Source organism: Chenopodium quinoa, unplaced genomic scaffold (genome assembly GCF_001683475.1).
Source record: "Chenopodium quinoa cultivar QQ74 unplaced genomic scaffold, ASM168347v1, whole genome shotgun sequence".
NCBI classification, from domain to species: Eukaryota; Viridiplantae; Streptophyta; class Magnoliopsida; order Caryophyllales; family Amaranthaceae; genus Chenopodium; species Chenopodium quinoa.
The window spans coordinates 11883299-11906677 of record NW_018742738.1 but is presented as its reverse complement, the minus strand read 5'-3'; the positions used below and the strand labels follow the sequence as shown (position 1 = coordinate 11906677).

The window sequence follows — 23379 nt, the reverse complement described above, 5'->3', positions numbered from 1 at the left end:
AAATTGTTTGTTTTGTGAGTAATATTTAATAAGATAAATTTTAAAAAAATTAACATATATTTAATTTGAAAAACAAAATCATACTCTATTTAAGGAAATTTTGACATTTGCTACCACCTAAAACATCTCGCTTCAGATTTGCTACCTATTTAAATTTTTTTTTTTTTTAACTTTGCTACCACCCTAAACAGAGTTTGTTAGAAATTACTACCACTTGTCTTACACCGTTAGCATTTCCGTTACCACCACCCAACCACCGTCCAGCCACCACCCAACCACCCACTCCTTCTACCGTCACTGTTCAACATCAACCCTACCGCAACCACCACCCAACCACCCACTCCTTCCACCGTCACTGTTCAACATCAACCCCATCGCAAGCACCACCCAACCCGCTCCCAAATCCCCAGTCGCGACCCCAGCCGCTTAAACCACCATCAACAATCGCCAATCAGCAGCAGAACCACAGCCAACCACCATCAATTACCGCCCCTTTCCCCTGTTCCCTCGCATCACCACCAATCAGCAGCAGAACCACAGCCAACCACCATCAATTACCGCCCCTTTCCCCTGTTCCCTCGCATCACCACCAATCGGCACCAACACCCAATTCCAGCCGCCGCACACAGAAAAAAGGAACCCAAATTCGCAATCCCAGCCCCGTTCGAACCCCAGCAATCGAACCCAAAATCGCAACCCCAGTTCCGTTCGAACCCCAGCAATCGAACCCAAATTCGCAAGGCGCCGGCGTCGCGATCCCAGCCCCCTTCTCAGCCCCCTCCCCTCGAAAACCTGCCTCAATCCCAGCCAAAAACCCCAATCGATCTGAGCAAATCTCAAACCGCAATTCAATTAAGCTTGTGGGTAACGAGAGTGGAGAATGTGGGTGAAGGAGAAGGAGAAAGAGCGGTTTTTGGGGAGTTTTACGGCGGCGAGGTGGAGGACCATGGGGAGGTGGCGCCGGCGGCAGGAGGGGGATGGTGGTTAAGGTGTTTTGGTTGGCTGGTTTTGTTTTTGTTTTTTTTTTTATTATTTTTTTAATATTTTTAATAAACTTAACGAAAATCCTAACGGATTCCGTTAAGTGGTAGTGAATTTTAACAACATCTGTTTAGGGTGGTAGCAAAGTAAAAAAAAAATTAATAAATAGCAAATCTGAATCAAGGTGTTTTAGGTGGTAGCAAATGTCAAAATTTCCTCTATTTAATTTAAAATTGCAACCTTGGCTAGTTGGCTTACCAACTAAGGGTTTGTTCACATTTACTGAGCTGAGCTGAACTGAATTTAATTTATTGGTGCTGAACTGAGCTAAACTGAATATTTTATGAGAGAAGAAAATTAGGAGCTGAACTAAACTAAACTGATTAAAGTGGACTGAACAGAAATTATTGCTAACTAAAAACATAACATTTAGGGTCTGTTCATGTTTACTGAATTGAGCTGAACTGAACTGAACTGATTGGAGCTGAACTGAACTGAACTGATTGGAGCTAAACTGAATATTTTATTAGAGAGGGAAATTAACTTATTGAAGCTGAACTGAACTGATTGGAGCTAAACTGAACTGATCAGAGCTGAACTGAATTGAAACTAAGTAAATGTGAACATGCCTAGCTATTTTTTTTTAAAAAATATCTAATAATTAATAATTACTATAGAAACTTGTTAAAAGGCTCTAAGGGCCTGTTCCGATTGACTGAACTCAGCTGAACTGAATTGAACTGAACTGAACTTATTAATTAGTGATTTTGAACTACAGATTAGTGATCTTTGATTATTTATTACTATACATATGTGTATATACAAATGTACATATTATTATTATTATTATTAATTATTGATTATTATTATTATTATTATTGTTATTATTATTATTATTTATTGATAATTATTATTATTATTTATTGATTATTATTATTAGTATTATTATTTCAATTATTATTGTTATTATTATTATTATTATTATTATTATTATTTATTGATGATTATTATTATTATTATTTATTACTTATTAATTATTATTATTATTGTTGTTGTTGTTGTTGTCGTCGTCGTCGTCGTTGTAATAAGAGCTTACAAGAATGAAATTTGGCTTTATATCATTAGCAATATCATTAGACGTAAAATAAGAGCTGAATTGAACTGAATTGAATTGAACTGAATTTCAACGGAAGAGAACATACCCTAAATTGATCGTGTCACAATCTAAATAACCTTAAAAAAAATAAAAAATGAAATCTCAACTTCCTAATCAATGAATCAAATTCAATCAACTATCTAATTAAACCCAGAATCAAGCATCCTTTCTCTCTTTACACTCCAAGCTTCCAACAATGGCGGTTTCAACATCACACTACTCGCAACTACAAAATCGATATTACAACCGAGAATCAACACCACCAGAAACCTCATCTCTTCCATTACACTTTTCACTCCGACGAATTGAACTCTTCCTCAGATTTCTGGGTTTCATCCATGATTCCCGCTTTTCACTTTCAATCTCCTCACTTTCTTTCCTATTTTTCGGTGTTGGCGCTCCTTCTCTTGTCATCATCTTATTCTACTGCGGCTCTTCCGATGCCGCCGCTTGCCGGAAATACCATGTTAAAAGTTTTGAGCTGGAGACGCTGTTTTTTCAGGCTACTGCTGCTGCGGTGTCGTTGCTTTGTTTTTCGCGGAGTTTTAGAAAATATGGGCTCAGGATTTTTCTTTTTGTTGATAAGTATCATGAAATTGGTGATGAATTTCATTTTGAGTATATCCCTAAAATCAATGTAAGTTTTTAGTATACCCTATTCTTTTCAATTTAATGATTTGAATTGTTATGTATGTTGTTATTTGAAGAGAAATTTATTTGTTTCAAAGTGTGGAAGTTTAGTGTGTGTTTTTCTGGCCAAAACTTAGTTTGAGATTGTGTGATATTACTATGTTTTAAGCTGGTTTTGTCTAATGGATTGTTGCTGATGAACTGATGATTTGTATTGTTGAAAAAAAATTATAACAATAATTTTATTTAGGAAATTGGATGTGGGTCCCACAAATGGAAGTTTGTAATGGACTCTCTTAGTTAGTAGTGTCACTCAAAGAATGGCTCTATGTATGGGAGAAAGGAGTAATTGTTTATGGAAGTGACAAGTATTCTGTACTTGGTTGCAGTTCACAAAGTTTGTTCTTTTCTTGCACTACAGCCTTTAAGAAATTCAATGGCGACAAAAGTTGGACTATTATGGGACGAAGGGAGTATTCGTTCATGGTAGAGACAAGTGCTATTGTATTAGGTAGTGGATTGATATTCCTTTTCTTACCCTAGGGCCTAAAACTAAGAAAATTCAATGGCATCACATGTTGTACTATTATAGTGTTATGTCTCTAAAAGTCATCTAATATTTGAAGTAGTTAATATTGCTTGGTTACTTCTTGAAGTAATTGTTGTAAGACTTGTAACTTATGAGAGATCTAGAGAAAGAAGAAAATGAGGAAGGAAAATGAAAGTGTTAATCTGATGTACTGTGTTGAACACACTCCTCTTTAGAGAGTTAGTTTTTTTGGCACCTTGATAATCTGATGGAGTACTTGTGTATGTAATTATGTTTCTTAGAATCCGATTGTGAGGTATCAGACTTGACTTTGACATTGATCTGATCTAGGATTTATGTTTTGCTTTAGTGTATTCATCAGCCCTACAAACCCAGTGGTTTATCTTGGAATTCCATATGGCTATATGGGGCATGTAAAGTTTTAAGGCTATAATTCAAATTTGTGTTAATATGGGGATTTTGTTCCATATAATATTCTATTCTAGGTTAAAATAACCCGTATTATTGCACTTAGCACCCCGTCTTGACACATCCCTAAACTTGTAAAAATGTCATTAAACATTATGAGTTTGGTTGGTGGTATTGCGCTTAACTTTGATTAAATTTTGCCTTATTTAGAATCTTAGATCACTTCCTCACTCTTCTAAAATCAAGACAATCTCTGGATTGGATAGGGAAGGTTGAATTTTTAGAATTAGACTTTCAATAATGTAGAAGAGAGAATGTACTCGAGCCATTATTGTACGTGTAGAGCGTGCTCAAAATTTTGGTGGGGATGAAGGAGTCAACTCTCGGAATCTTGACTATATGGCTGGAAAATTGGCTTAAAGTTCTACTTTTAATAGATTTTTTAATTCAAGATATTATTTAACAAAAAAAATCAATAAGGTAAAAAACAAGGTATTTTTTGACAAGTTAGAATTTTTTATTGACAATGAAAAGAAAGTATTGGCTACACTGTAGAATTGTTTTATGGTTTTAACTTTTAAATGTTCCAAAAAATTTAAGGGTATGGAAGGCTCACACTAGGTCTGCCTCTACTTCAAACCTTCAAGATAATTTTTAGGCTTGAATAGTTTTTAAGAAATAGGTGTTTTATGTTTAACTTGTTCCTTTAAATCTTACAATTTTGAACTCTTTGATAACTATTTTATCCCTATTTTCATAAGTTTGTAAAATTTCACCCTCTAAGATCCATTTTGGTGCTTCATCTTTATGTTAAGCTACTTTACTAACTGTACAATAGATGGAAGGGGGCTAAGGTGACTATTTTTGTAGCTGTTAGTCTATTAGCTTCTCAATTTTATGCATGTGCTCTAACAAAAAGTAAATTATCAAATTAAATGCTTCTTTGTAAGTTCAGTGGTACAAATTGTGGCATAAAGTTATACTAAATCTCAATGGATATCCAAAAAGAGAATTTTTATATCCTTTCTCATTAACTTTTGGTTTTTTTTTTTTTTTTTTTTTATAATTTTTTTATAATTTTTTTTTTTTCAATCAAGAAATATAATTTGTTTGGAATTGACATATATCTAGCTCTTCTGGAATCAGTCTGTGAGACCATTAGAGACTGTATAAACTTTGCTCATATACTGAAATGTAGATGACTAAGCATACTTGTCCTTTTTGTGATTATGATATACATCCATGACAATTACAGAAAGTGTCATACCGTGGTTAGGTGTAATTTAGCAAGAACTTTTTCCAACTATTTCCCTATCTGTCATGGTCTGATACTCTGATCTTAGCAGACTATCAGAGATGTATTAAGTTTACATCTTCCTCACTACGTTATCTCTCTGCTTGTGACTTGCATTGCTAGAAATTTTGCTTTTGCATTACCATGTGTCCTACGACAGTGACATTATCTATGCCTCATATACACATGTTATCTGTAATTTCTTTTTATCTTTTAGGCGGGATAGAGAAATTTATCACAACTTGTGTGATAAACAATTGAGCTGCTGTCAATTTTGTTCAGGACTTCTTTCGCTCGCTGGCTGTATGGGTATTTCCATGCGTTATCTTGAAGATGGCACGGGAGGTTGTTAGGGTTATATATGTCCAGAATGATTCACTGGTGCAATCTATGATGGTTGTGTGTGTTTTGCTTGTTTCCTGGACTTATACTGCAACAGTGTACCTGACTGGAAGCACCTTGTTCAGTTTGGTATGCAGTTTACAAGTTATACACTTTGAGAACTACAAGAAGCTTTTGGAAAGGAATTTGAATGTTTTAGTATATATTGAAGAGCACAGTCGTCTTACCTTTAATCTGTCCAAAATAAGTCACAGATTCCGAATTTTCCTTATATTGGAGTTCTTGATTGTAACTGCTAGTCAAGTTGTGACTCTGCTTGAAACGACAGGGAACAGTGGGACCATCAATTTCATAAATGCTGCGGATTTTGCAGTAAGTCTCAATTTTAAGTTTGCCCTTGAATATATGGAAACTGAAGAATTTCTTGATAGCACCTTTACAGTATGAGGCAGTGTTTTTCTTTCCTTTGTTTTCTTATGCTACGTATGGCTTAGAAGCTACTTACACAACCAAGTTCTGGACTCTATATTTTTGTTGCCTATCCAATGCTTCTGCCAAAGTATCTACAAATATCCATGATTCTTTAAAAGGCATCTGGAAAGACAAATTGAAGTTTAGCTGTGTAACTAAGAATGATAAAATGACATAGCCACTATGTTAGGGATTTTAGTCTTACTAGCTATTAATGTTGTATTATATATAACTACTGATGTTGTACTGCGCCATTCATTTGCATGTGTAATAGTTTTTGCAAACTTTACTGTGCTCTAATTTATTATGGAATTCTACTTACTTTTAGTTATGGCAACTTGCAGATCTCCTCCATGGTTCAGGTAGTCGGAATAATTATTTGTTTGCATGCTGCTGCAAAAATATCGCATAGAGCTGAAAGCCTGGCATCATTTGCTAGCAGATGGCATGCACTACTGACTTGTCATTCAAATGAGACTCTGGGGGCATCAGAAAATGGCGGGAACTTTAATTTTGCGGGTTCAGCAATTGCATCAATGAACTACCCAGAGAGTGACATGGAGTCTGTTGACTACATGTTACCATCTATGAATGTAGAATTGAATCCAAAGGTGTCTTCATATCTCAAAAGACAAGCATTTGGTGTGTGTTTCTAGTGCTAACTTACGCTTATGCTGCATTGTAATTCATATAGAATCATCGAATTCTCACCCTTTTTTTCCCCTGAAGTCATGTATATGCAGGCCAACCCTGGTGGAGTGACCATTTTTGGATGGACAGTGAATAGGGCATTCATGGATACAATATTCTGTGTTGAACTCACTATGGTTACTTTTGTTCTTGGCAAGACATTAACATTTACAACAAACAACACTTGAAGAAACCTGATGCATGAGTGCACAATACATTTTAATTTGCCTCTTAAATGAGGCGGACGGCTGACTGATGGTAATAATTTGGTCTTTTGTTATCATCCTATTACATGACATACCTGTGCAATGAATTTGTCTAGAAGCCTCTTAAATTTGATGAAATTATCTATAATCTTGCCTGGGTATGTTTATTTTTAAGAAAATAATCAAGCATGACTAGAGAATTGTGTGAATGTTCCCCAAGTGGAAGAATTGGGATGGATCAGTAAGATTACCCCTGCATCCACAACCCTTGTTTGTGTTTTATTATATTTACCCTTCCCCATTGAGATTCAAGCTACTCCTGTTACCCAGAAATATAAGTATTGGAACCTGAAGCTCAGTAGTCACCATGCACAAGCCATTAGGTTGGAAATCACATCTTGATTTCAGACGGATGGGGTTAAGTAGTGATCTCTCTAGTCCTTGTGCTTGCCTTCCAGCATCATAAACTAGGGTGTCTATATGAAATTATGAAGTCCCCCCCCCCCCCTCTTAACCTATCCACTGGTTTGCAAGGCTGGTTCCCTTTTTACTTCCTCTGGCTGTCTCACCATTGCAGTTTGCTCAAACTTATAGGTGATCAATGGTTGTGTGGTTATCAATTGTTATTGTATTAAATGAAGTAGTAGTAGTGGTAGGACTATAGGAGTCAATGGGATAGTTTTTAATTGAATGGGATAAGGTGTGGGGTCAAACATTTTAGGAAAATTTGTCTAAAAGGGACTTATATATTCACTATTTTGTCTCGAGGGACCTTATATGTTTAAAGTGGTCTAAAAGGACCTTATAAGTTTATATTGTTGTTTGGGGAGATATTGAGGTCGGAATCCGGCAATAATTGACTTTTTTCTCCGTCTTTGACCTCTCACATGACCTTAAAAAATGACCCCCTTTTCTTTTTTGGAAAAATTGAAAAGAAAAATCCCACCTTTCGCCCATCTGCTCAAAATAATCCCACCTTTTCGAATTCCAGAAATAATCCCACCTTGTAACCCCATCTTCCCAAAATGATCCTTTTACCGGTTTATGAAATTAGTAACCTGTTTTAGAAGGTGACTTGACACGTGTCACCTTTTAATTGGTCTTAAATTTTAAATAATTTAAAATAAAAACAAAACAATTAAAAAAAAAATATTCTCCCAGCTACACGACCACCCCCTTATCACCACTGTCACAACCCCCTGCCGCCGCGCCTTACCACCATCACCACCATCACAAATTTCACCTTCCTCTCTGCAGTTGCTGCCACTACAACCCACCACCATCGAACCCACACACACCAAATCGCCACCGATCACAACCCCTCTTAACTCCCGGGCTTCGCCCAGCCACACCAATAACCCCACCGCACCACCTCCAAATTCGCCCAACATACCCCACAACGACCACAACTGCACTAACTCCACAATTACCCCAACTTCCCCCAGCGTGGCAGCCTTCAAAATTGCAACCATCAACATCGCTACAACCATCTCCAACCATCGTGATGTCGCAGCCTCACAAGTCGCAGCCACAACCTCCAATTCAACCCCAAAACAACACATTTGTCGCTGGCAATCCTAGACATCGGCCAATTTTGAGGTGTTTGTGGTGGGATTACTTTGAGGTGGTGTTTGAGGTGGAATTCGGGTGGTGTTTGCGGTGGTTCGAAGAGGCTGGGGTTCGAATGATTGAGGTGGTTAGGCTGGATTAAGATGGTTTTCGAGGAAAGAGAAGGGGGAAGGAAGGTTTCGCCGGTATTGGTGGGGCAGCGGTGCCGACGGCTAGGGTTATGCTGTCGCCGATGGGGGGACAGGTGGTGCCAATGGTGGGTGTGGGGCTGCGTTAGGGTGTTAGGGGATTTTTTCTTTTTCTTTTTTTTTTTTTGATTTTATTTTGCCTTTGTTTTATTTATTTGAAAATAAAAATAAAAATTACCTATTGAAACGGTTGTGGGTAAAAAGGATCATTTTGAGAAGATGGGGTTACAAGGTGGGATTATTTTTGGAATTCGAAAAGGTGGGATTATTTTGAGCAGATGGGCTTTTCAATTTTTCCTTCTTTTTTTCCACAATTTCCCTCCAATTCCTCCTTCTCTCTCCTCTAATCCCCAAATGACATAAATCAAAATAAGGGAAGTTGACGGAAATCGTGGAAAAAAAGAAAAGGGGGTCATTTTTTAAGGTCATATGAGAGGTCAACGTTGGAGAAAAAAGTCAATTATTGCCGGATTCCGATCTTAAGGTCCCTCCAAACAACAAAATAAACATATAAGGTCCTTTTAGACCACTTTAAACATATAAGGTCCTTCCAGATAAAATAGTGAACATATATGTCCGTTCCACACAAATTTTCCAACATTTTAGTAGTGGGAAGAGAGGTAATAATTATATATTGGCGGGTTCTTTCTTAAAATGGGAGTGTATACTTGTATAGATTAATAATAGACAGTTTTAAAAGAATGTGAAGAGTGTTTTGGGATGGAAGGAGTATTGAAATTCCTATTAGTAAATAAGCAAAGTCAGCTTCAATGGCCTGCTTTACATAGCATTTTGTATTTTACTAAATGTAAAGAGTAGTTTTGGACAGTTTTAAAAGGAAAATGTAAAGAGTATTTTAGGACGGAAGGAGTATTGAAATCCTATTAAAGGAAAAAAAAAAAAAAAAAAAAGCAAAGTCAGCTTGAATGACCCGCTTTACATAATATTTTGTATTTAGCTAAATGTACCTTATAAAATACGAAGAACGTTTCTTGCTCAAAAACTACTTTGAGATTTTTTTTCATTTATTTTTTGGGCAATAAGCCGATAAATATTGAATATGATATTTTAATTGTATCATCTTAAGGCCTACTGAACTTAAATTTTTTTTGCTAAACTTAATTTATTTTTACTAAATTTAAATTAATTTTGCCAAAATTTAATTATTTTACTGATTAAAACTTATTTTTTATTGATTTGCTATTATATTTGATTTTTAAAGTTACTGATTTTTACTAATTAAAACTTATTTATATTGAACTTAACTTATTTCCGCTGAATTTAGCTTATTTTTACTGAATATTACTCCCTCCATTTTTTTAAGTGGCCCATTGACACTTTTTGCACTATTCATTTCACCCACTTCGATCAATGTTTGTGAGTTATACATAAGAGAAAATATAGTCTTGTAGATACTTATTGAAATCGTCACAATGAATAGAGTATTAATATTTACTTGTTATAATTTATGCTTATTGGTAATTAATTTATGCTTATTGGTAATTAAAGATATTATTGGTCAAAGTTGTACATTGGCATGTGTGCCAAGCTCCTTTAAAAAAACAAAGGGAGTATTATTTTTAGGTAAAGAGGGGCCTAGATTTGATTGTTTTAAGCTTAAGGGTAGTGTTTTGCATATAGAATGTCTTATTAGGTTGTTGTTGGCCCCTCAATAATGTGTAAGATGGTATTTTTTTTCCCCCTAATTTTTACTTTGGTGGTAAAATAAATTTTCTCTAGCGATAAATATCATTATATCAACATTTACTTAGTCATCATGTATTGATCCTTATAATGTGCAACATAGAGTTTATTTTGTTATGAAAGTAGAACAGTAAATGCTTATGCTTCTCTTTGCAAAAGGAAATGCTTTGTATAGCTATAAATTATTTGTTGTTCTTTAGGAAAAGTGGTAACTGCACAAGGATCACTAAGTGGAAAGTGGTGTCCTTATAAGGTCTAAAAATATGGGAATTAAGAATAACCATTTTGCTCGTTGCTTTGGAGCTTATTGCTTAGCTGTAAAATCAATGTCTATATACGTATCAAGTATTCAAGTATCAAGTTAACACATAAAAGCTCTAAGAGCTGAAGAGTACGTTTGTAAATCATAACCATCATGCACCCCCATTTGTTGCTTTACATGTTTGCAATTCGAATTACTTGCATACTGTTGTTTGATTTATTCCTTATTGAGACAATTGATGACCTGAATAACTCTTTGAAAATTTTGGCTTTCATTTATCTTCTAATCATGTATTACAAAGCTGTTATCTTCTTTTGGATCATACAACCCCTCCACTGAATGTTTGTATCATCTTCTTTTACAAAGCTGTCATTTCAGTATTAACTATTAAGTGTGAGTCAAGTGAAGATATAGTAACATTGGACGGTAAGGATCTGTCCAAAAGTGAGTGTTTCATATACTTTGGTCTGATTGTCTATAGGAATGGATACTTAGACCAATATTCGAGTCACAAAAACCTAGGTATTGGGTTGATGGTATGGAGTTTCCCTTAAGTGAGTGCTTCAAGTACCAGTGGTTGATTCTGCATAGGATTGGAGATGTAGACTAATATTTGATTTATAGAATTGAGTCTGGTGATTATAGTATAGCTTAAGGTAAAAAGGTTCGCTTTATTGGATGGGTATTTAACCACCAATGTTATTGATTAAAAATATTAGGCATCTAGGATGGGTCATATTTGGAAGATACAAGAGGTAACCTAAGTTTTAATCGATTAGTGGGAATAATTTTCTGGATAAAATTAGGACCACCAAGCAAAACTGGTGGTTTCTTGGTCACGTCCGGCTACTATAGATAGTCAAGAGGGGTTAGGGTTAGAGTTGTGGACAATGATATACATTAAGGGAAAATCATTTGCGTTAATTTGAGCAAGTAAGACAAACCAAAAGAGCCTTGAGATCACAGAGATCTTAGTAGAAGCTGATGTTGGAGGACTTGGATATAAGGGAGCAGGAATAAAGACTTGAGATCATGAAGATCTTGGTAGATGGCGAAGTCGACCAAAGACGACTTGGATAAAAGGGGTAAGGAATAACTACGAAGAAAATGAGGTTACAAGAATATGCAAAAGTGCATTGAAGGGGATCTTGGTTGACGACCACTAGAGTTAAATTCTTAGCTGATATAGCTCACCCCATCATCACAATAAAGGTTCTGTTAAGTTGTAGTATTAACTTTTCACATCACCTATAACCACTTGGTTTTACTTCATCAATCCATGTCTATGTCCACTCCCACATGTATTTTTCAAAACGCTCTGTAATGCTTTTCTAGCTTTTTACAATGTTGTATAATTATTTATTAGGTGTTGTTTAAAGGTACTAAAGCTAATACTCCATACATTTAGGTTTATGTGTGTGTGGTAAGTGTGAAAACTTTATATTTTGGTTTATCACATACAAAATGAAAATGCTCGCATTACTATTTGGAGAATAGACAGCACCATTATCATGGCTAATATATCGTCTATATTTAAATCTAACACTTTGATTTATCCTTTTGTGTTTCTTTTTTGGTGTATTTTTATAACTCCCTAGTTAGTTGGGTTTTGTTTTAATTGACTCCTATTAGTCAGATCTAAAGAACGTCTTGTTTACATGGTTTATATTTTTTTAGTATAAAGTTCTGCATGACTTTGTTCTTACTGACTGCCCCTATCCTATATATCGCCTTAGAAGGGCCATCTATTGCCTCAAACAAGCAACTATAAAATTGCATAATCCCTTAAGCACCTATATGCTCCTGTGACAAAACATATATTATCAAAGTGATCAAACTCAACCATATCTTTATGCATGAAACAGAGATTTGTATATTCTTATATATTTGGATTGTTCCCTTATGACTGAAAACAATCATAATCTTTTTCATTATCTTATCCAGCTGGTGTCTTGGCACTTCGCAATGAACCTTAGCAGTTTGCATTATTTTTGGGTTTTAGGTATGTGATCTAGTTTTGTGTCCCAAGATTAAATAAGTTTTTGGTCTAGTCCCCGATAAACTGTAAAGGTGTATAGCCAAACTCATACTCATTGCTTCCATTATTTCTGTATTCATGGCAAACTACAGCCTAAAGGGGTTAATCTTGCATAATTTATCTACGTGGTTTCAACAATTTACAAATGATCTCTGTACTTTTTGTGTTGCTGTGAAGCATATTTACAGGTACTTGCTGAAATGGTAGCTAGTAGCTATCTCTTCAGTCGCAGCAATAAACCTGGAATGGTAGCTGGTAGCTTGGCCTCTTTTGTCGCAGCAAGAAACCTGTGTTGATGGCAAACTTTGTTGCCAACTAGGGGCTGTATTGATACCAACGCTTACTTTATTTTTCCACTACCTGGGTTCTATTTTACTCACATGATGACCAAAAGGAACAACCCACAGCCCCAGTCAACCGTACAAGCTGCGCGGTTACATTTATTTATTGGGGCATTTCGGAACAAACAATTACTTGTATATATGTAGCAACTAGACTGTATCTTTGTCATCCAATCTGTCTCTAGTGTGACAGATGACTAAGTGCACGATTATATAGAAAGCTGAGGCTAAGGTTAATATCTTACGATATGTTTGGCAAAGAGTCGTGAATAGGGCTGCCTATGCTCCATGCTTTGGAAGCCAATTTTTATATTGGTCCATCCGGTGTACAAAATTTGTAAAGTATAATCTTATTATTTTGCAATGTATATGATGCTAAGCCTCACAGCAATCCTAGGGTTACAATACAGGAAAGTTTGTAACTATGTACTTTTAATTGTTACAATATTCACATACTCTTAATATGTAACCATTTAAGAGTATTTGATTTAGGACTGTCCAAAGTTGACACGACACGATAACTCGACACGAACCCTACACGATAATTCTACAAGAACCCGACATGAAATTAGTGGGTTTGGGTCAAGAATTATAGACCCATTTAAGTAATTGGGTCATCTCACCGGGTAGATGATACGAGGAAATAAGAAAGAAGCGAGCAGTGGAGTGAAGAAGTTGACTGCCCACTCGACTAATTCATGCTTAAATGGCCAAAGGCGAGATATAAATTGATAACACGAAATTAAACGGGTTAGGTTGTGGTTGAAAATTTCAATCCGAAACCCACGTGCATAACCCGATTATATTAATGGTCAACCCATTAACCTGAATTCAACATGAATAACTTATCTATAAAAGTAGTCAAAACTCGAAATAATTGAACTTTCTTATGCCAATCTTACTAACCCTTCTAACTACATAATTTCATAGTATAAATACTTAAGTAAACTTTTAATGAGACAATTTTTTTGGTTTGGGCGGACAAATCTTACTACTCTTTCAAATTAAAGTCTTCTATAGATTTGACTTATTCTTAAATTCTTACGCAACTTTTCCTTCACCCTAACCTTTTATGTTTTTTATTTATTATTTAATAAAATAAAATATGTCTTTTAAATATAAATAATAATTAGTTTATTAAGTACAAAACTATATATTGTATTTTATGAATTAATAAAATAAGTGGGTAAAAGGTTATGCGGTTATGCGGTTGACCCGTTTAATAAACGGGTTAGGTTTAGGTTAAGGATTTTCATCTCGTTTAATAAATGGGTTAAATTTTGGTCAAGAGTTTATCAACATGACACGAATACGAATCCGACACGACTCATTTTACAGCCTAATTTGATTTCAGCTTCAAGAAAAATCATAGTTGTGTAAGACCTGTTATTTTAGCATCATAATTCTCGCTTTTCAGTAACCAAAAATCAATGGGCTTGTGATGATCCTACTCCTTTGTCATCTACATCCATTATGGTAGTTTTGATTTTGGCCTACTGTGATGCGTAAGTCTCTAAGACTCTAATTTAACTTCTACTTTTCTTTTGCTATTCAATTGTTTTATGCCAAACGATTGTAGTAGTCTTCTAATTTTTTATTTTATTTTATTTTATTATTATTTTTTTTTGACAAAAGATACTATTGAAGAACCAGGAGTACAACCTAAACAGACTAAAACATGAACATAAAAACCTACACACACTAAGAACTAGAACACGAAGATCGAAGATAACAAAATACTGAAAAGATCGTGCAGCAAACCATGAGCTGCGGAGCCCAGACAACCCAGAATACCAAACCACATCCAAACTGTGGACCAAGAGAAGCCAAATGAATTGAGACAGTCGAGATGGATCAAGAGCGCAAAACACGAACCTTGAAGAGAACCCAAACTGGCATCGGAAGCGACGGGAACTCATAATGGAAATTGTTGGGAGACGAAAGAACCCGGAAGATGCACCCTGTTGCTGAAGAACTAACCTATGACACCATTCCACTCATAGGGACTGCAAAACGTAACTGCATCCTAGGAGTCTCAGAACCAAACCTATAGTGTCATATACTCTAATGACGTTCTCCTCTTGCAACTCTAACGACGGAGAGTGCAAGAAAATGGAGGACTTTGCTCAACCCAAACATTAAAGATGGGTAGCCTCCTTCAAGATATTGTTTAACAACGATGACAAACTTTGTCATCACCCAAACCAACAACGGGATGATAGCAATTGAATGAATGCCCATATCATCCCACAACCCAGCAACAAGAACAACACACCAAACCCTTCCCCCAAGACCACACTTCTCCTTCAAACTCCATATGCAGGGAGAACCAACTAACTGCGCAATTAACTTCTCCCCCTGGAGAACTATATTAACTACCAAGGAAACACCTTCACACCCCGACAAGGCTCCAAGTAGGACCACCCACCCAACTAAAAAATATTGTTGAAATTGCCATTTAAATCATTATTAAGTTGGCAAGTCCACTATTCCACTTTACTCCGTAGCTTTTAAAAGTAGAATACACGCACTGTCTTTGGTGTGTTCTTCTTAATTAAAAATTTAAGAAAAATATTGATTGGACTCACTTTGTCATGTTTGCTTCCAAAGAAAAAACACGAGTATTTACTTTCCTAGTAGTAGTAGTAGTAGTTCATTCATGAAAATATTGAGAATTTATGTAATTTGGGTTGTTTTTTAAAAGGGGTGTTTAATCGGAGCTTTGGATACTTGTGTTCCGTATTATGTGAAGTTACATTTGATTTCAACCAAAATGTAGCTTTATTATTCATCCAAATAAGTTGAACTTAATAATCTTTGTTTCAATATGTGGTAGTTATTGTACGATCATTTATTGGAAAAATTAAAAAGGGGTTTAGGAATACAAAATATTGGTGGAGCAAGTAAAGAGTCATGTTGTGGGAAAATAAATCGACGGAGTACAAGAAAAATCTTACATTATGAATTAAATCCAAGTGTAGTTAACAGTTATTTATAGACCTCTAACAAAATATTCAGTTTTGTTTATTCAGTCAATTCCTATTGCATAGCTAAGACAAAAATTCAACCGAATATATCTTTAATCATACTGTAAATAGTGTATCATACCGTAAATAGTGTCAAAAGTTAAAACAAAACGTAATGCTAACGATATTGTAAAGTAAACGAAATAAGCATCAGATTTCAATGACTCGTCTGCTCATCATCATTATTTCAAACTGCAGCTACATACAACAAGATTTTCTTAAAAAAAAAATTAAAAAAAAAAACCAAAAATAAAAGTACGAGCAACAGAACCCAAGGAATACAAGTACTACCTCCGTTACAGGTTATGTGCAACGATTTGACATAAAGCAGAGAGAAAAATGTCTAATCGTTGCATATAACCTGTAACAGAGGTAGTATATCAAAAATCGGATAAGAGTGGGAACATGAAGGATGAAGCACATGAACTCTCTCGTCATTATGAAAAGCAGCTTTCCATCTCAACTTGTTCGGTGCATGATGAATTTATGGGATTTACCAAACAAAATACTTCCGTCTTAATCCAGCATGACTTAAGAGACAACCACCACTATTAGTAAATACTCTGCATTTATATTCGACTCTAATTTGGATCAGGATAGAGCAGGCGCTGAGATCTGATAAGAGTTAAGCTCTGATTGCCTAGCACTATATTAGTAAATCCAACTCATGTAGTTTTAAGCAGAAAAATTCTGACAGCTGGACATTACAATTTGTCAATTTATTGGGAAACCTATCAGAGTTTTATATTGTGAAAAAATATAAACAAAAATGCACTGAATACGACCAAATATTAACTCATCAACAATTACAAATATACCAATTCAGTGACCCAGGTTCAATTCACAGAAAAATTATACTCACTTCGATTTATTTGCTTCTAAAGCTATATAAATACTAACAACTTCAGAATGCTGTGCTTTATGATTCAACAGCTAGAAGAAAGACATGTATCACCCCAGAGAAGAGGCTGGCCTAACCTTTTATAATGTAAAGAAGTTACCGTTTGTACTGGTAAAGCATTACAGGAGTCTCCTTGATGTAAAAAGTTGTTCAAGTGTTGCGGCCCAAACTTCCGAATCTTGGTCGTGACCTCTACAATGTTATCAACCAAAAAAAACAAGAAAAGAAAAAGCAAAACCACTCAATCTAAATAAATAATCGCAAGTTAAACATAGATACAGTACTTCCTCAGTTTACCATAAATGAAGTACGGAGTACAAAGCTCCAGCTGATCCTGAATTTGTCCATCTCTTTTGAAGCTCACACATCCAGGGGAAACAGGAATTTTATAATCAAATTCATGCAAGGAATGCCAGCTAAGAGCAGAAGACCATGCAGTTAACATACCAGCACAACTCCAAAGATTAATGCTGAACTGCAGAATGCTAGAGTACGAACCTAGAGAGAACGGCAGACAGTTACCTGGAGATGACTACGAACCTAGAGTGAAGAATTGCCAATTCAATATCAACTCTTCTGCTTCGATCAAACACAAAGGAGAAAAGACCAAATAAGGCAAAAAAGGTTTATTAATGACATAACAAGTTGCCACAAACATCAGCCTGCTATACAACATTTCTCTAATAATAAATCAAATAACAAGTTCAAGAACCAAATAATAATCTATAAATTACAGATAGCCAGCTAATGGATGGAGCCTGTACTATTTGTAGCACACAGTTTTAAATTATTACATTGCAATATATCATGTCAAACACCTTCTGACATGTAGGACCTAATCGTATGAAGTGCTAATGATCTAGGAAGCAGTAGTCAGCAACAAATTTGATGAAAGCTAATGCGAAAGAAAGCTTATGTACAGAAAATACAAAATCTTAAAAAAAAATAAAAATAAATAAGGATTAGTTAACATCAATGGTGCTCAAGTTTAGACACCCTAAAAGGGCTTAAACATTTACATGCGCTTAGAAATTGGAAGAGGATGCAAGCAAAGATGAACCAGAAACATAAACAATAAACCAGCACAACAGTTTCACAAAGCAACTTCAAGCATTGCACTGCCACATCTGCAATCCATTATCAAGTAAATACCTGAAAAGCTTGAAAAGTATCTCCTTTATTTGAGGCATGAGGTTAACAGTTTCCAGTGCCCCTTTTTATGCAGCAATTCTTGCAAAAATAAGTGCATGTAGAACATTAAGAACAGGTCAAGATGACAGAAAGATCATATATAATTTTTATGGTACTCCAAAGGCAGTGTATAAAATTAAGGAAGAATGTACATAAAAATACTGTTTTATTTACAAGAGTTTCCTCAAATCTCCACCAATTAGTGTATGAGATAAAAGCAAAAATGATTAAAGAAAGTTCAAAACAATCATGACTAAGGAACTATTGAAAGGGAGGCAAAATATGATCATGGAGAAATGAATTGCTACTTCACACCTTACATGTTAATGCAGGTGCCTGAAACATTTTTTTTTTCTTTCGAATTCAGACATGCAGCTCCTTTTCAATTACAAAGTCTGCTCCATCACAATGGCTACTTATGTCCAACCTCCAAAACAGGCTCAGATCTGTAAGAGCACATGACACAATGGTAGTAAATCCTATTCAGGAAGGTAATATCAGTCAAAAAAAAATTCTGCTACTTCCTGTATTCATATGCGAAACCACCAATTCATCATCAAAGCAGCACATCATAGCCAACCATTGCTGCAAACCCCACCACAATGTGCCTGACTGTATCTGTAAAAGCACAACAGAGACACAGGAAGTAATAGATCCCAGAAACAATTAATGCAAATTTCACTTCCCATTCACTGCATGTTCCAAATCTGTCCAACCCAAGCTGCCACCCCCCGCCAATAGATAGCCATTCAACCAGCCTCAAATAACCAGCCATAGATGCCTAGTACTGCCAGGTGAAGTCCACAGAGACATGATAAGAGAACCCATTACGATCAATGATAAGACAATGTCAAGCATCAAGCCTCATCTTGCCAAAACTACCTTGTATGCTGGGAAAGTAGGCATGAACTCTTTAGAGTTTGGAAGAGGAACCTCTTGGAACCAGGGATGGCTGAGGGCCTCTTTTGCTGTTATCCTCTGCAAAAACAAAAAGGAACAGAACTCAAATAAGAACAATTTAAAATCCCAAAACAAGAACATATAAATAAAACTAGAGCATCCTGTGAGTATTTTGAAAGCAGACATACCATTTCAGGGTCATAGGTCAATAACCGGCTCAGCAAGTCAAGCCCTGAATCAGAAAGTGCTGGAGAGCCTGTAAAAGAAGCACGAGGGAACTTCTTATGCAATTGATTATACCTGAAACCAGAATAATGATAACATAGTTAGGACTTAGGAGCAACATCCTAAACAAGGATAGTAAACCATTAGAGTACAGCAAAATGAAACAGTAAGACAGCATATACTCACGGTTGTTGAACAAAGTTAGCTTTGATCCCAGGCAATTGTGAATACTTCGGCCAAATCTTGTCATTAGGCGTGCCCAGTGTTCTGAATATCTGCAATATAGTCATCAACAAATTAAATAATCAAGCATTCGAAGATAAGACAAAAGAGAAAACTGCATATTGAAAGAAGGCAAAATAAAAGGAACACATGTCTACCTTGTCAAGCTGCTCTAACTCAGTTTTTCCATCAAATAATGGTTTATTGGTCAATAGTTCAGCCATTATGCAACCCACTGACCACAAATCCACCGCTGTAGAGTACTCCTTGGCTCCAAGAAGAAGTTCAGGAGCCCTGCAAACACAACAGAACACCATCAATTACAGTTAGCAAGCTAAATAAAAGCACCAAACAGAATATGATCGTTATTTCAGAAGAGGAAAAACAAAGAGTAGCAACTCTACCTGTACCAAAGAGTAACCACCAATGAAGTATAAGGCTTCAACGGGCTACCATACTGGCGTGCCATTCCAAAATCACATATTTTCAGCTCACCCGAATTATTCAACAAGAGATTTGATGTCTTCAAATCTCTGTGAAGAACCCAATTATCATGAAGATAACTAACACCTTCCAAAAGTTGAAGCATCAAGCACTTCACTTCACTCTGCCTAAAATGCTGCTTCCTGGCTTGCATCAGCGCCTTAAGATCATGCTCCACATAGTCCATCACCATATAAATGTTATCAAATCCCTCGGCGCTTTCATCCACCACTACCTCTCGCACATTTACAATTGAAGGGTGGTTCAAGGACATAAGAGTATTAATTTCCCTCAAATAAACCACTGGGAAACCCTCTCTTTGATTTCCCAACTTCATCTTCTTCAAGGCAACCATCTCACCACTGTCCTTGTCCTTTGCTTTGTATACAATACCATAACTACCCTCACTAATTTTACCAAGTTTTTCGTAATCAAACACCGATCTACAACCTTGCAGCATATTTCTCCTTCCTTGCCCTGCAACTCCAGCCTCAATGTCCTCATCATCACTCACATCAATCTCCATCAATTCATCACCCTCCAATTCGCTTTCCAAACATTCACCCTCACTATAGTATCTCCGCACACATCCTCCATCAGACCCAGAAGACCGACTTCCAGAATAATCAGAACTCTCCTTTTGTGTAACCCCACTCTCAGGACTCGACCTTCTTCCCTTCGACTCGTCCCCTTTACCCTTCTTTTCCCTACTGCACTCCTCAAGGTCATCATCGTTCGCCCAACGAGACATCATAATATTAGGCGCCCGAGAGAAATCCTCTTCGTCAAGCTGCCCCGGCTCCTGATCATCATCAAGGTTCATAACAGGAGAGCACTTCCTCCTCTTCTGCAGAGGCGAAAGCACAATCCCATCATCAAATTCCATACTATCTTCTTCAAAAACACCCCTCTTTCCACCCACATATTCCAAATCTCCATAAACTTCAGAATTAGACCTAATCTTATCTCCAAAATCAAAAACACCATTAGCACGAATCCCAGAAGTTTTTCTTGAAACATGAGAAAGATCTACACTCCTTGACACATTGATTTTACCAGCCGCCATAATATCAGCACACACAAAAATTCCCTCAATTAACGAGAAAAAGAAAAAACAATTTAAGGATTAGAATCCCTAACCCTAATTCTCAAAACTATGAATTTTTTTTTAAACCCTAAACAACGAGATCGTTCAATTACAGACAATTCAAATCCAAAATCAATGATATCACAATGAAATTGATGAAAAACAACGGGTATGTAGCCTTAGAATTCCCAGATCTGGGAGGAATCAATATTACAAAAAATCGAAGGCAAAACCCTAGAAAATCGCAGCGATTTTCCTCAATTTGAACAAGAATTAAAAGTCAGAAATCAAAGGTAACCGAAGATCTTACCAAACAATGATGAAAGAGATTATCGGATGAAATCGCAGGGCCACAAAAACGGAAATCGTCGACGATAAGATGAGGAGAGAGGAAGTGAGGAGGAAAGAGAAGAACAAAAGTCGTCGACGCTACTTAACCCAGCAAATTAACGAATATTCGAATGTCTAGACGGATGCCCTTTAATATTTTCTTAGGTCGGCGGAAGGAAATTAGCCGTTTTTTTTTTTTTTTTTTACCGACTTTTAAATTAGGAAAACTAGGGCGCGGAATATATTAATAGTATGTTTTATTATTTTTTTATTACTATAATATTTTTAATTTAATTTTGTAAATATAATAGTGGAAGTTATAAAATACTTCCTCCGTTTCTTTTTAGTTAACATGTTTTTTTAGTCATATTTGCGAATACACTTACTCAATCATTAATATCTTTAATTATCAATAATCAATAATTTTGAAAAGTTGATATTTTGAAAGTATATAACGTTACGAATCTAAGAAGATCCCATATGACTGTATTTTTCATCACATATAAAGTACAAAATACGGTCAAAGGGAGGTGAATGAATAGTGTTAAAGTCAAAACGTGTCAACTAAAAAGAAAAGGAGGTAGTAGGAAGTTATGATGGATTTTTTTTATTATTATTATTATTATTTTAGAGTAAAGTTAACAAAATTTGAGGATTGATAGTTTGAAGTGATGTGGTTAAAAGTTGGGAAAACATCTTTTAAATTATAATATAGATATAGATTAGAGTGTACCCGTGCAAAATGCACCGGATATATAACACATAGTAAGATATTAAAATAAATACAGTGTAGGAAGTTTTTTTAAAAGGAAAATTGTGGAACTTATGCTAGTGTGTTAGTTTTCTGTGCGCAACAACACCGTAGGGTTACTGGTAGAAAAATGGAATAACATGTATTATATTGAAACGGTAAACCCTTATTATACGTTTTGCATAACCCTGAAAACAACATAACCTCTATGTTATTAACTAAGTAAGCTCTATATCCATAACGGAGTAACCATTATAACACTAACCGAGTAATTTCATAAAGTGGTCAGCTAAAAGTTAGAGAACTTATGGGGGCTATATTATTTTCAAAAATAAATAAAATGCCTATAAATTTAAGATTGCAGTTTTCAGAGTTGGGATAATACATTAAAAAATGAAACGTGCAATTATAATATAAATTTCTTCCAATATTGTGTTATAAAAAATTAGCGTTTATTGTTTGTAATATTAAGTAAAGTGGGTAGTTCCCTCAAAAATTAAAAAGAAAAGTGGGTAGTTTATATATTAATTTTTCTTAAGATGAAAAAACATAATAAATATGGTTGTAGTTGAATGTTGTTAAAAAAATGTGTAATTATATATGGAGATGTATATTGTATTGTAAAATAGTAAAAGTGAAAGTGGAAGTTATTGACAACCAAAAAAAAAAAGAAAAAGAAAATGAAAAGATAGGTAGTTTTTTTCTAAAAAAAAAAGAAAAGAAAAAAAAAATTGCACCAAATTGTCTGATTAGGGTTTTGAAGTGATGCGGTTTACTATTGCAAAAATGACTCTACATATATTAGATTTGTTAAAAAAATCTTTAATAGGGGTTGAAATTTTTTTTTTCCCATAAAAATCTTATAAAAATTTCTTGATTTTTTTTTTTTTTTTTTTTTGTGAAGAAAATTTCTTGACAAGTTGAAATATTGGTTATAAATTTTTTTTGGAAAAATATAAACTTTGTCCGGTTTTTGAAAATTAAAACGGCATTTTGATTATTCTTCAATAAAAAAAAACACCTTTGACACTAATCTTCCATAATCAGGGGCGTAGCCAGGATTTTAAATCCACATGGGCCAACCGACCAAAACAAATTTTAAACCAAAAATATATATTCAAATTCAAAATATACTTCAAAAACCAATATTCTGATTCCACTTAAGGCCTGCTCCCATACGATTATTTTCAGTTCAGTTCAGCTCCTAATTTCCTTCTCTTATAAAATATTCATTTTAGTTCAGTTTAGCTCTAATAAGTCAGTTCAGTTCAGTTCAGCTGAGTTCAGTCAATGAGAATAAACTTCAGCTTAATTTCAATTCAATTCAGTTCTATTCAGTTCCGCTCCAATCAATTCAGTTCAGTTCACTTCAAATCCTAATTTCCCTCTCTCATAAAATATTCATTTCAGCTTAGTTCTGTTCAGTTCAGCTC

The 23379-nt window shown here is 35.2% G+C and overlaps 2 protein-coding genes across 18 annotated transcripts; one reads left to right on the top strand and one right to left on the bottom strand.

Moving 5' to 3' along the window:
* The first annotated feature begins 2303 nt into the window (after positions 1–2303).
* LOC110724261 lies at positions 2304–13221 on the top strand. Of its 3 annotated transcripts, XM_021903683.1 has the most exons (6): positions 2304–2774; positions 5302–5733; positions 6177–6474; positions 6562–6780; positions 12396–12453; positions 12667–13221. In XM_021903683.1, the coding sequence occupies exons 1-4, from the start codon at positions 2334–2336 to the stop codon at positions 6708–6710; spliced, it is 1320 nt and encodes a 439-aa protein (XP_021759375.1). In that variant the 5' UTR covers positions 2304–2333; the 3' UTR covers positions 6711–6780; positions 12396–12453; positions 12667–13221. The 3 variants fall into 3 exon arrangements, with proteins under 3 accessions (XP_021759375.1, XP_021759376.1, XP_021759374.1); XM_021903684.1 differs by lacking the exon at positions 12396–12453 and having other exon boundaries at positions 12678–13221; XM_021903682.1 differs by lacking the exon at positions 12396–12453.
* A 2762-nt stretch (positions 13222–15983) lies between these two features.
* On the bottom strand, positions 15984–21404 carry LOC110724259 (cyclin-dependent kinase G-2-like). Of its 15 annotated transcripts, none has more exons than XR_002511934.1 (7): positions 19700–21404; positions 19454–19589; positions 19260–19348; positions 19037–19148; positions 17910–18926; positions 17280–17336; positions 15984–17173 (listed from the first exon to the last, which is right to left on the bottom strand). XR_002511934.1 is itself a non-coding variant. In XM_021903680.1 (6 exons), exons 1-6 carry the CDS (start codon positions 20842–20844, stop codon positions 18730–18732), a joined length of 1584 nt encoding a protein of 527 aa, XP_021759372.1. In that variant the 5' UTR covers positions 20845–21404; the 3' UTR covers positions 15984–18729. The 15 variants fall into 15 exon arrangements, 3 of the variants coding, with proteins under 3 accessions (XP_021759372.1, XP_021759373.1, XP_021759371.1); XR_002511933.1 differs by having other exon boundaries at positions 17280–17333; XR_002511930.1 differs by having other exon boundaries at positions 15984–17336; positions 17910–17987; positions 18264–18926.
* Between the last annotated feature and the right edge of the window lie 1975 nt (positions 21405–23379).